General features: G+C 33.6%; 1 protein-coding gene across 2 annotated transcripts in view; it reads left to right on the top strand.

Moving 5' to 3' along the window:
- Window positions 1-13,899, top strand: part of LOC136031028 (uncharacterized) — a 55,494-nt gene that overhangs the window by 33,196 nt on the left and 8,399 nt on the right. For both annotated transcript variants that reach the window (XM_065710213.1, XM_065710215.1), the window contains exon 4: window positions 6,748-6,905. In XM_065710213.1, the coding sequence (XP_065566285.1) occupies window positions 6,748-6,905 (158 nt within the window). The remainder of the gene's footprint in view (window positions 1-6,747; window positions 6,906-13,899) is intronic.

Here is a 13,899-nt window from a genome sequence, read left to right as displayed (position 1 = left end):
TGACAAGCAAATAGTACTGGCGACATTCGATTGATGCTCCTAAGTGAACCAGATTTAGGGCTAATACCCTATGAGTCTGCTAAAGGCCAGGGCGTCATTTTTTGTATTGGGAATATAATTCTATTTCTTTTATAAAAGCTGAATGCTTAGGCTGGGTGATTACAACTTTAAAATGTTTTCAATATTTAAACGATAATGTTACCGAGACGAGGCCCTTTTGTAAAGTAGTTTGTATCCATACTAACAGTATGTGAGGTATTATTACAGCCTGTGGAACTTCTGTTTTTTCTTGTTTTCTTATATTTGACGACTGAAGGAAACAGAGCCATTCTTTGGGCATTTCCTAAAGCAAAGTGAACATATTGAGATGCAAATAATATTGTTAAAATAAAATAAAATAAATTTGTTGTTAGGTTCTTACAAGAGCCAAAATCCGCTTTGCCAACGAAAGGTAATCTTAACATGATGTAAAAAGTATCTATTTTAAGCAAGTTACAATAGTCTTAGTAAAACTAAACCTTCAACTAACTAAGCAAACTCAGCTAGCTCAGGTGGTAAGCAGAGCAGAGTTGGACGTGTCAGCTGAATAGATATGTAATTGGAAAGCGATTCCAATGAACAGGAAGACTCTCGGGGGGATAAGAGATCAAACGAGAAAGACAAAGTGTGTGAAGAGAAAAGTAGATGAGGCCAAATCAGCAGCAATAAAAAGTAATCCATGATTAAATTTAATCTACCAGTCCTATCATTGAAGATATTTTCCTTTTTTTTCTCTCTTTCTTTATACAAGACGATAAATTGTGTTAAGTGAAACTAATTTTGAAACCTATAAAAAAATGATAAAATAAAAAGGATGTTTTATTTACCCCTGGAAAAAAAAATTAGTGGATAACATTAATTTTTGTTGAAAATGCAATATTTTACTCCCTTCGAAGCTGAACCAAGGTTCAAAAAATACATCATTGTCATATAATTCATTAAACAAAAAGAAGATTATAAAGTAATGTAAAAACTCCAGTAGAAAGTAAGTAAAGAAAATGAGGTGACAAAGTAAATAGTGAACACAAATGACCCAGCAAACTAATACAGGTAATCTAGTCAAGAATGTTGGGAACAAAACAGAATAAAACATAAATGACAAAAGAATAACAAAACAACGAATCATCCGATTAATTTAAAAACACTTAGGCGGGATTAGTTTCAAGCAAAAATGAGTTTAGTCTGAAAAAACACCCTAATCAATTCTAATTTTAGTAGTATTGCCAAATCATAATGCTTAATGAACTTGTAAGCTTACAGTCAAGAGCATACTCTCTACAAATTGCGATTCATTTAGGGGGGTATTTCAAAATGAACAAAAAAATTTGGACAAGCCGGACAAATGTTCGAGTGATAGAGCGTGTTCTATGGCTCTTTATATTAACTTTATGCTGATCATGTCATGATCAGTTTTAAAGAAGAAACGTAAATAATGAAATTTTAGAAATAAAAGTAATTTTCTATTTCTTCTATGAAAAAAAATTCTCGAGCTTCTGAACAATGTAGGCAAGGATCTGGTGTTTCAGACAGGATTTACTTGCATCTAATGTGCATCAGAAATGAATCAATTTTGTTCTGTGTTAATAATTATTAACAGAATTAATAGTTATTTATTAACGTATTAATTATATCAATTATTGTTCTTAATTAATTAATCTTTAAGGGAATTAGTTAATTGGTATAATGGTGTAATTGGTATGTCGTCTATGAAGGGTCCCCAAAACACGTCATTTCAGTTTGGAATTATGGTGAAAGTGAACTTAAAGGTTTTCTAGAACATTTAAATTCTTACGATAGAAACCTGCAATTCACTCTAGAGACCAAAACAGATGGAAAAATACCTTTTCTAGATGTATTGATAATACGTAGCGTGAATAAACTTGATTTTTTTGGTTTACAGAAAACCTACGCATAATAATAGATACCTTCACTTCAAATCTAACCATCCTCCACAGGTTAAAAGAGGTGTGGCAATATCTCTTGTGGATAGAGTACTTAATATATGTTCAGAGCCGTATATTAAAAAAGAGTTAAATTTTGCTACAGACATACTTTTTGGCAACGGGTACCCAATTTCTCTCATAAACACTGTTATTGTTCAAAGATTAAAGATATATTCTTCTAAAACCTTAAATACCACACCAGTAAGCGATTCGAATAAACCCACAAGCACGATTTACCTACATTATATTCCGAAAATTACTTAAAACTGAAAAAAAGTTTGTTTAAAAAATAATTCACGTGTTGTTTTCACAAGTAATTTAAGTATAATGAATCTTCTCAATTCTGGTAAGGATGAAACCCCGGTTACTCGTCTAAGACGGGTGTATCAAATACCATGTAATTGTGGAAATGATTACATTGGTGGAACCCACCAAAATTTAGGAACAAGATTACAGTAACACAAAGAAAGTATTGAAAAAGCATTAAAATCTAAAAATAGCTCCATATCTTCCGATTCAGCTTTAAGCAATTATATTTTTGAAAATCCAAACTATTATGTTCTATTTGACGAAACAATTCTAATAAACAATGACCTAGGAATCAAACAAACTGTCCGCGAGGCAATCGATCAAACAAAACTTAAATAATAATACATCCCTAAATAGAGACTTGGGTGAATACACACTCAACCCTATGTACACAAAATTAATTATAGAAAATAATCTAATTCAAAATAAAACAAAAATAGGAACCAATAAAAACGAGCCCAATCCCAAAAGAACTACAAGATTAGATGCAGAGAAGGCAAACATCGCAATAAGAAATTATTTCAATTTTTAATAAATACAGTAAGTGAAATGAATGAACCTTTTAGCTTGTAAAATGTTAGCTTTTATACTTTTATCACACAGTTTTGGCTGAACTTTTCGTTAAGAAGTAATAATGCCTAGGCTATTTTAAAAAATCGATTTTTAACCGAGAACTTTTATTGTATTAGTTATAGCTATCGACCCTTAGTTGTAGGGCCGAAATATTCAAATAGGTTTTGTTTGTTAACTGTCTTGGGAAAAAAGTCCTCATTATTCTCTCTTCTGCATTCATTTCTTTACAATTTTAATGTCTCATTCATGTTTCTTGTGCCCATATATCTAACGTTTTTCTTTAAAGCATTGTACAGAGTAGAACAGAATGTGCAAGGTGTTTAATGGCTCTGGCTTAAGATTAAATAAAAAAACAAGTTTTTTTTAAACGAAAGTAAGGAGCAACATTAAAACTTAAAACGAACAGAAATTTTTCCATATATGATGGGGTTCCCCCTCCTCATTACTTGCTCTTGACGCTCAAGTTTTTAGTACTTTTAAAAAACCTTACTATTTTAATTAAGCGACCCTTGTGTTTCGGGAGTCGTTTTTAAGAAATTGGGACAAATTGTCCAACTTTGGCCTAAAATTGTAAATCGTAAATCATAGCCTTTGATTGGCAACACTAAGCTTAAATGAATATTATATATTTGGAATATATTAAGCCAATTCTTTTAACATATCTATTGATAGCAAAATTTGTTTTTTAGAGTTTAGGTTACTGTTGAGCCGCGTCACTCCTTACTTACGAGCTGTTTGATCTAGGTTTGAATTGCAAGTTTTATATCTTTGCTAGTGACAAAAAACTTCTAAACTATCTTTACTAGGAGCGGGAATTTCCAATAGAATAAGCAGGAACCATTAGGGTGATTATAAGCGGTATGATTTAAAAAAAAATTAAAATTCGACAAAGTATTGAGCTGCTAACTGGTAGCAAAAAATAGAACATACAGTATTCAAAGTATAAGTATGGTAATTAAAGACTATATAGGTTATTCCTTTTTACATTAAAAAGTATAATATACATTAAACTAGTTTAAACTAACACCATTTTTTTTTGCAGAGGTAAAAAAATCGGATGGGAATTGAGAGGTAACTTTTTCTTATGCATTGGTTATCTGTATTTTGGAATGGTAATGCTTGATTGTTTAGCTGGTATCTTCATTCGGTAGTGTTTTAGCCTGTACTTTTTTCTTAATTATACTTTTTTTTAATGCATTAAAAGAAAAAAATACCACATCATTACCCCGAGGCTTGGACGGGAGTAAATCAGAAAAGCAATTCAAGTAAAATAAAGAGAGAGGAAGGAGAAAAATCCAGTAAAATAAGCAAGGAATGGGAAATAAAGATAGAAGCTTGACTCATTTGGCCTTAGATCACCAGCCTCCAGGAAAACATCTCAGTGTCGGTCTTTCCAAAAAAAAAATAGACGTTTGGAAACAGCGTCTCAAATTCATGACCTTTAAAACAATGACACTTCAGCAATTTTCAGAATTCTTACAAAATATTGCATGATTTTAACTCATTTGGTAAATCTTCCCAAATTGGAGGCAAAATGCTAAATCTTCATCTTGACTAACATTTAGTTTGTTACTCAGAAGCTATACCTCTGTTTACAAAGCTGCCAATACAAAATAAATTTTTTTTTCATTAAAATAATACTCTTCTATTTTAGTTGTTTTTGTTACAGTTTTCCCTATTTAAGAACTTTTTTCTGCTTTATCTTGGACATTTAATTGTTTAAATTGTTGTTCAAAAAAGTTGGTTATTTATTCAATGGTTGCTTTGGTTTTTAACTTTTTGTTCTTACTCTTGCTTTTTTTTTTCTCCCAAAATCAACATTTTTTTCGTCCCATATTAACGATCTGGAATTTGATGGAAGTCATTGGTAATTCTAAAGTTTTATATAAGGCTTTGGATCGGGATTTCCAAATGTATCTTTAGTTTCAGTAAATTCATAAAGTATTACGATTTTTTTTTTACCCGTAAAAGATATTAAGGAAAACGCAAAGCTTATGAGAATTCTTTATTTTTTTCTTTTTAATTTGAATTTCAGTCCAACCTTCCTGAATTAACTTAGAAGGCTATATGAATCACGGCTATTAGCTATTTCATATGGGTTGAATGAATTGTTGACCATTTACAGAGGCATGCCCCACCTCCTCCATTGTGAAAGTACGGGAAAAATGCTGCCGAATTATGAACAACCTAAAGCCGAGATCTCTTACATCTCGTGGACTAAATTATTCCTAAGACTTCATCCTTAATTTTGTCTTAATGCTAAGTTGGAACGTAAGTAAGAACAAATTCTTCTAACGTAATTTGGTACTATTAATAAAATATAGTGATAGCAATGAAAGAATAAAATCCGGGTATATCCAAAAAAAGAGATTAAGAATAAAACAAGCCAGGTTGTTTCAAAATTTATAAATGTTTTGAGATGCAGTATCTGTTTGTTGGCAGTTCTTCGTTGAATCCTATCAAAAACTGCACAGCTGCTTGTCATCGAGGTACGAATGCCCGCTAATAACACCCTTAATGCTTCCTGGAAAAATCTATCAAAATAAGGATCCTTGAATATCTTTTCCAAAATCTGCTTCTTTTTTTTCACTAAGCATCGGCATTGTTTCCGGTTTCTGTTTTCTGTTTTGTTTTGTTTTTCTAGCCTGTTTCTGTTGTAAAAAATTTATTCAAAAACAGGAGCTGGTCGTCCGTTTTTGTAGGACCTATTTGTTTTTGTCTTTCTATTTTTGTCTAACCAGTTCTGTAAAAAAAAAGAAAGAAAAGAAACCGAAAAATATTGTTTTTGTATTTTTTAAGCTGAATAAAGAAAAAGTTAAAGTTGACCCTAAAATATACATAGGTCTTCTGATTTTGTAGGACCAATTATTCTTTTTGATCTGTTTTTTTATGTTTTGTTTCTTTTTTTATTTCTTTTTTTTTGCAGTTTACCAAGTGCTAGAGAACCCAGCGACGGCTAAATCAAAGGCTAAATACAAAACTTGTTGCATTTTTTACCAGATTTTTTTATTTGTAGTGGTTATTTCTGGCAACTCTTGGGAGGAGGAGCAAAAAAGCGAGAGAAATACTACGGGCCCTGGTGTGTTCTTTTTATGGTGCCCCCCCCCCCCTGGATTATTGGAAGAGTATGTATTTCGAAAATTATCTTCGAATAGTATTTAGTCGATAAATGATTATTGTCTAATATCTTGGTATTTTTTGTAAATGAGTCTTGGGTTATAATCAAATTTTAATTGTTAGCCCTGCATATAATGGTCTTACAAATAATAATTTAAAAGACCGAAGTGTTCTATTTCAGCTGAAAAAAAACATGTTTCTTTAGTGCAATGTAATTTTCGTAATAAATTAAAACATGCCTTTAACCCCACTCAATAATAAAACAATAATACAAACATTAACGCCATCTGGAATATTCCATTTATATCATTAAAATTTGGCTAAGAAACAACTTTCATTAGCTTAATGATTTTGTGTGAATTGTTTTCAAAATTATATTTGTTTAAATGAACAATCTGATGAAGAATACGGTTAATTTCACCGTTTAAGTATAAATTTTCAATGTGTTATTTCCGGCAATTCTTCGGAGGGGGGGGGGGTGAGAGAAATAGTATTGACCCTACCATGCCCCACTCAGAGTACAGGGTCGTTAGTAACGACCGGTGGAAAGAAGGGTATATTCACCTATAAGAGTTTTGATTCTCCAGTAAGAAAAAGTTTAAGGCTTAGTCCATTTTGAAAATTGAATGTGTGTTTCTCCCTTTGTTTAACTTCCACTTATTTATGTCCACTTTAAACTCCCTCCTCTTTACGAAACAGCACTAAGTGGGATCTCCTTAACCCCGACCCTTATTTTTTTCTCTTTTCATTTTTTTTTCTGTTCCAGCTTCGTCAGATGATTGTCCCGAATGGTTAAAAAAGCGTATCAAATGTCTTAAAGAGATATGTTTAGAAAATGTCTTAGAACATTCAGAACTCCATGAGAAAGTTATTAAATTGACAAGGGAAATAGCTGAGCTGAAAGAGATGAATAGAAAATTGCAGGTTTGTTTTCCAGTTGTATATCTTCAATCCATTGCAGTTTATTGTCCAAGATTGTCTCTGGATAACCTTCATGGTTTTATGTTATTCCATGAAAATTAAAATAAATCTAAAACGAGGACAAACTATTTCCTGTAAAAAGTAAAACTCAAATTGAGCAGAAGGTGATACAATCAATTAACTGGATATTATATAAAAATAAAGTGTATAGGCGTTGGCAAGACACACAGCAGAAATGAAAGAGAAAAATAGAGAATTGCAGGTCGGTTTTCCGTTTGAATATCATTCAGTTATGTTTTATCTTATTTTTATTGCAATTAATTGTACAAGCTTTTCTATAGGTAACCTGCATGTTTTTACGTTATTCTATGAAAAATAAAGTAAACCTAAAGCGATCACAAACTAGTTCTTTTAAAAGGTCAAACTCAAGTCGAGCTAAAAGTCAAGTGGATGCTTCTATTCATGGATACAATCGATTAATTGGATATATATTCTGATAAAATACAAAAAAGATACATTTGCTAATATTTATTCTTTAAATTTTCAATAATTTCCGATTTACTAAAGTTAAAAAAGTTAAAACGTTTAAAATGTATTTTTTGTTTTTTTGTAAAGTGCAAATTGTGTTCTAGTCTTGAGAAGCCATGGGGATTGTCAGCTCTGCTCATGTTTTGAAGTATGTTACTCATACTTTTTCCTCCTAAGGGCACTGACTATTAATAAACATTAAAAGGGGTAACAATACTACCTCATAATTAGACCTTTAATAAGCTATCAGGAAGTTCAACTTACCATTGCTGGAAACTGAATTCTGTGACCCAAAGTTTTTCTTTTGCAACAAAGCACGTAAAAGCCCACATATCATCTGAACATGTAGATTTATTTAGTTTTTACTTTTTTCCTCTCCGTATTTTTTTTGTAAAAGCACTTCCCCAGAAGAAAATGAAAACATAAGAAGCCTGTCCGAAACGACAAAAATGAATTGCTAAAACACTTACCGGTGGCCTACGAACCCCACTTGTACCAGCATGGTTAGGTTGAGGTCCGGCAGCTACTTACTCTCGAACTACATTCTATCCCAACTGACAAAATGTACATACATTCTGTGCTGAGACCTGGGTTGCTGCCTGAAGTGTTTGTCCTTGTCCTTGACCGGCTGGCAGACCTTGGACATCAGAGATGGGGATCTAAAGGAGAATGAATCGAGCTTTCGCCTCAGTTAACTATGAATATTTAATGTCTTATTAACAACAAACAGAAATTAAACTTCTAGTAAAATATTGCAATCTACTAATTACAAGAACGAATAGTATTACTAGTATTATACTATTTTTAACTTCACGTGTACTCTTGGGCTGCGTTTACTCTGATAATATATCCCTTAAACAAAGGAAGCCAAATACTGAATGCCCACTGCGTTTTCTTGTTTAAGTGAGTGTCTAAACTGACAAATTTTGATGTTGTAACTATGACACTGGGCAACATTATGCAAATTCGAAATTAAAGTAATCAGACTCACAGTTATATAGTCCATTTGAATCGAATGAAGTCTATCTAAAGTACATTACAGCATTTCTGCGATATTTATTAACCGTCAGTTTAAAACATAACTTAAATAGAAAAGGCTAATAATCATAGGCCATAGTGACAAGCCATTAAGTTATGCGTATAACTCAATTTATTGTATATTTATCTTTATTGTAAATTCGGTTGCTTGAAAACAAAACCAAGCTAAAGAGTATGAAAATAAATCAACATTTTATCATTGCATTAAAAGAGGCTAAACACGTCAGTATGTGTAAAGCGGAAAGTGAATTTGCGATGTGGGAAATGTATGTGAAGGGTGGGAAGTGGAGTGTTAGAGTAAAAACGGGCCCAAGGACCAAACTTACGGCCTACCGAGCCAAAAAATCAAAAATCTTTGCACGGGTCTGATTTCAACCAGATTTGTCATATCTACCATTTATGAAGCATATTAGCCCCCCCCTTCTCTTTTCTACGAGATCCTTGTGTAAGCACGACTATTCACAACATCATTAATTCATCTCCAATTCTTCCATTCCACTTTCCTATTCTTTTTTACCTAATACGCAACTGATGTCAACATTTCACATAAGGTTCTTGATATTCCCCAAAGCTAATTCTTGAGGGGTTTTTGAAGTCACTAATACTATTATGAGACATACGTTGCTGGGTGTTAGATGAGACAGTAAAAAATATTTTATTATCAGCAAAGTGGCTATGAAGCTCAAATATGAGGAGGAGGAGGAGGCGGGTATATCCGCTTTTTTGTGGTCCTTCTTATTATTTGTGTTGTGAGAGCAACACTATGGCTTTGTCGTGTTTTTTTTCTAGCACTCCGATTTCAGCTTGATCCTAGAAAGCGGTAAGAGTCTAACCTCTGCGGTTTTTACAGAAAGTGTGAACCTTTGGCCGGATTGATGAATATGGACTTTGCTTTTTGGAAAGCTTCGTAGAACTTTTGCCTTGGGCCAAAAAGGACGTTTTGCTTGTGTTTCTACCCATTTCTGTTCGTGATTTCAGCTGAGATTATCATTAAGTCTTTTACACTTGGGATTGCGGTAGAGAAAATGGTATCAGATGTGCCTCTTAAACTTTAAAAGTTCTCCCATCACTAAAGAAATTAGAGTTTATTCTTTGCACCTTTCTAAGTAATGACGTTAGAAACTTGGCCTAGGGCAAAAAGGTTAACTTCTGAACTTAGACAGATAGATTTTTTTTTCGACGGCAGTCGATTGTTCTTGATGAGCTGATCTGAGTGTATGTCATCCATTTTTGGTAGAAAAATTCCTTCATGAGATATGCTAGTTTGAAAGTTTAAAGGGGTTGACAACTACAGTAGTAAGGTACACACCGAAACCAAACATAGGCCAATACAGAAATGGTAGCTGATGTGCCTCTTAAACTTTAAAACTTCTCTTATTGTTAAAGAAATTAGAGTTTATCCTTTGCACCTTTCTAAATGATGAAGTTAGAAAAAGTCAACTTTTGAACTAAGACAGATAGATTTTTCTCCTTTTTTTCAACGGTAATTGATAGCTCTTGATGAGTTGATCAAAGTATATGTCATCCATTTTTTGGTAGAAAAATTACTTCATCAGATATACCTGTTTGAAAGTTTAAAGGGGTTGACAACTTCAGTAGTAAGGTACACACTGAAACCAAAAATAGGCCGATACCAATTGTGACACATATAGGAGAGTTTTAAGCAACAGTCGGCTGTTACTTCATAATCATCTTTGGCAATGAGGGGCTCGTAACTTTTGCTAGTTGGTGTACCTATTATTTGTTTCCGGTGTATTTGATGGTATGACCAATTTAGTTCCAGAGGTAAGACATGTAGGGGACTTGTAAGTAATAATCGGCTGTTAGGCTACAATCCCCTTAAGCGATGAGGGCTTTGCAACTTTTTCTAGTTGCAATGAGGGGTTTGCAACTTTTGCGAGTTGGTGTACCTAGTATTTATTTTAAGATCCCTACAGATTAATAATTTCAGCATTTAATCGAAGTGAGGAAATAAAATCAAAGCGTTGCTCTCGCAGCACTTACTCGGCGAAGCCGAACAAAGGTTGCCGTAACAGCTCACGTTGTCCATGCAACGTAGATCTAGTTCTAAATTTGAATTCATTGTTTTTTGGATTTTTCTTCATTTTAGGGTTCTTTTGGTCATTAATTGAAAGTAATTTATGCTCGTTCTAAGCATGCTTATACAGAAAAAAAATATTGTTTCAAATGAAAGCAAATAACAATGTTGAAACTTAAAATAAACTGAAAGTATTCTATGTGAGGGGCTCCCGCCCCCTCAACTCTCAACGGCTCAAAATTTTATATCAAGCTTTACTCAGGGCATATATAAAACAAAATAAGAGATATAAAAAATCCCAATTAAGCTAAGTTTTGTTTGCGATTTGATCCAATCTCTGGGCTCTAATGTTCCAATCAAATCCCAAGTTTCACCATGTCACAGTAACGTATCTGTGAGCTTGACGAATTAATTTTGAAAATCCCTAGGATTATTGTCAATTGACAGGATATTGCTGTGTGACATAATTGATACTATGCGAGACATCAGAAAAGCATTATTTAATAACACGAAACTGAACCAACTAACTGTCTAAAATTTTTTCTTTATTTCTTTATAAAATAAATGTTTTTCTTTATTTTTCTACTATTTATGCTTAAGGAGACAATGCTCGTGTTTCCTGTGTCATCCTGCATTTCAACATGTTATAATGAGTTTTTCCACCAACTTTACCTTTGCTGTCTGTCTTAAGAATAAAGAAATGAAAGATCCACAAGAGCCCTAAAAGTTGGAGACAGTTTGTGGATCACCTCATCCAGGTCATTAGTATCGTATCTTTCTGAAAAGATTTTAATTTTATATTGTGGATTAAAATCTTTGCAAAAACATTTTAATATATATTGTGGAATAGAAGTTTGCCAGTGACCTTAAGACGGAACTCTGCCATTTTAACTCTAGAATCGCACATTTATGCGACCATTTTACTGCAACATTGTAAGAACTATTGGGCAGGTATCTCATGGTCGGGCTGGGTTTAGGGTAGTTGGCGATCTTGAAAATTGATTTGCTACAGCTTTGTGCAGAAGACTGCTCAGAGGACAGGTCAGTGGAAGCCCATCGTTAAGATCGGATCTAGCATGAAACAGCGAACATAAGTCTTTTGGTAATTTCTCAACAAAAACGGCACCATAAGTTTAAAGGGGTTGACAACTTCAGTAGTAAGGTACACACTGAAACCAAAAATAGGCCGATACCAATTGTGACACATATAGGAGAGTTTTAAGCAACAGTCGGCTGTTAGTTCATAATCATCTTTGGCAATGAGGGGCTCGTAACTTTTGCTAGTTGGTGTACCTATTATTTGTTTCCGGTGTATTTGATGGTATGACCAATTTAGTTCCAGAGGTAAGACATGTAGGGGACTTGTAAGTAATAATCGGCTGTTAGGCTACAATCCCCTTCAGCGATGAGGGGTTTGCAACTTTTTCTAGTTGCAATGAGGGGTTTGCAACTTTTGGGAGTTGGTGTACCTAGTATTTATTTTAAGATCCCTACAGATTAACAATTTCAGCATTTAATCGAAGTGAGGAAATAAAATCAAAGTGTTGCTCTCGCAGCACTTACTCGGCGAAGCCGAACAAAGGTTGCCGTAACAGCTCACGTTGTCCATGCAACGTAGATCTAGTTCTAAATTTGAATTCATTGTTTTTTGGATTTTTCTTCATTTTAGGGTTCTTTTGGTCATTAATTGAAAGTAATTTATGCTCGTTCTAAGCATGCTTATACAGAAAAAAATATTGTTTCAAATGAAAGCAAATAACAATGTTGAAACTTAAAATAAACTGAAAGTATTCTATGTGAGGGGCTCCCGCCCCCTCAACTCTCAAAACTCTCAACGGCTCAAAATTTTATATCAAGCTTTACTCAGGGCATATATAAAACAAAATAAGAGATATAAAAAATCCCAATTAAGCTAAGTTTTGTTTGCGATTTGATCCAATCTCTGGGCTCTAATGTTCCAATCAAATCCCAAGTTTCACCATGTCACAGTAACGTATCTGTGAGCTTGACGAATTAATTTTGAAAATCCCTAGGATTATTGTCAATTGACAGGATATTGCTGTGTGACATAATTGATACTATGCGAGACATCAGAAAAGCATTATTTGATAACACGAAACTGAACCAACTAACTGTCTAAAATTTTTTCTCTATTTCTTTATAAAATAAATGTTTTTCTTTATTTTTCTACTATTTATGCTTAAGGAGACAATGCTCGTGTTTCCTGTGTCATCCTGCATTTCAACATGTTATAATGAGTTTTTCCACCAACTTTACCTTTGCTGTCTGTCTTAAGAATAAAGAAATGAAAGATCCACAAGAGCCCTAAAAGTTGGAGACAGTTTGTGGATCACCTCATCCAGGTCATTAGTATCGTATCTTTCTGAAAAGATTTTAATTTTATATTGTGGATTAAAATCTTTGCAAAAACATTTTAATATATATTGTGGAATAGAAGTTTGCCAGTGACCTTAAGACGGAACTCTGCCATTTTAACTCTAGAATCGCACATTTATGCGACCATTTTACTGCAACATTGTAAGAACTATTGGGCAGGTATCTCATGGTCGGGCTGGGTTTAGGGTAGTTGGCGACCTTGAAAATTGATTTGCTACAGCTTTGTGCAGAAGGCTGCTCAGAGGACAGGTCAGTGGAAGCCCATCGTTAAGATAGGATCTAGCATGAAACAGCGAACATAAGTCTTTTGGTTATTTCAACAAAAACGGCACCATCCCACAGCTTCAATGATGATTAATCTGTTTCTGATTCTGAGATGACCTGTCAGAAATGGCGTTTGAAGATCAGCTACCTGGGGAAAAAGAGGAACTCTTCAGATATTTTGCAGTATTACCTAAAGCCATGTATAGGTGAAAATACTATTTTTGGATGGGTAGGAGGCGGTGTTTTGTTTTTGGCTTTCCCTCCTCAACTGCTCGCTCGTTACGCCAAAGTATTCTAGTGTTTAAAAAAAAAAATTTGTTCCAATTCAATGGCCCTTGTGTTTCAGCGATTTTTGTTCCAATGACCCTTGTGTTTCAGCGCTTGTTCTTAAAGAATTTTGACAAAAATTCGAGACAAGAGTTTTTTGACAGAAAAAGGTTAATGTAAAGAGTGGAAAGCTGAGGAGGACGTAGGCCCCGTTGTATACGGAATATTCTCTGTTCGTTTTCAGTTTTAATGTTACTCTCTACTTTCAGATGAAATTTTTTTTTTCATTTGATTTGGCATTAACATGTGTTAATGCCAAACTGTGGTTCATATATAAGCATAAAAAATAATGGAAACAAACAAAATCAGCAGAGTTTTGTATATAGTTTAGGCCTATATCTGGTACCGTTAAGAAAACAGAACTACTTACCATTAAAAAACAGAACTTTGGTACGAATAGTTACA

Source organism: Artemia franciscana, chromosome 9 (genome assembly GCF_032884065.1).
Source record: "Artemia franciscana chromosome 9, ASM3288406v1, whole genome shotgun sequence".
Classification (NCBI taxonomy): domain Eukaryota; kingdom Metazoa; phylum Arthropoda; class Branchiopoda; order Anostraca; family Artemiidae; genus Artemia; species Artemia franciscana.
Note: the sequence above shows the minus strand (reverse complement) of the source record. Positions and strands in the feature narration are given on the sequence as shown.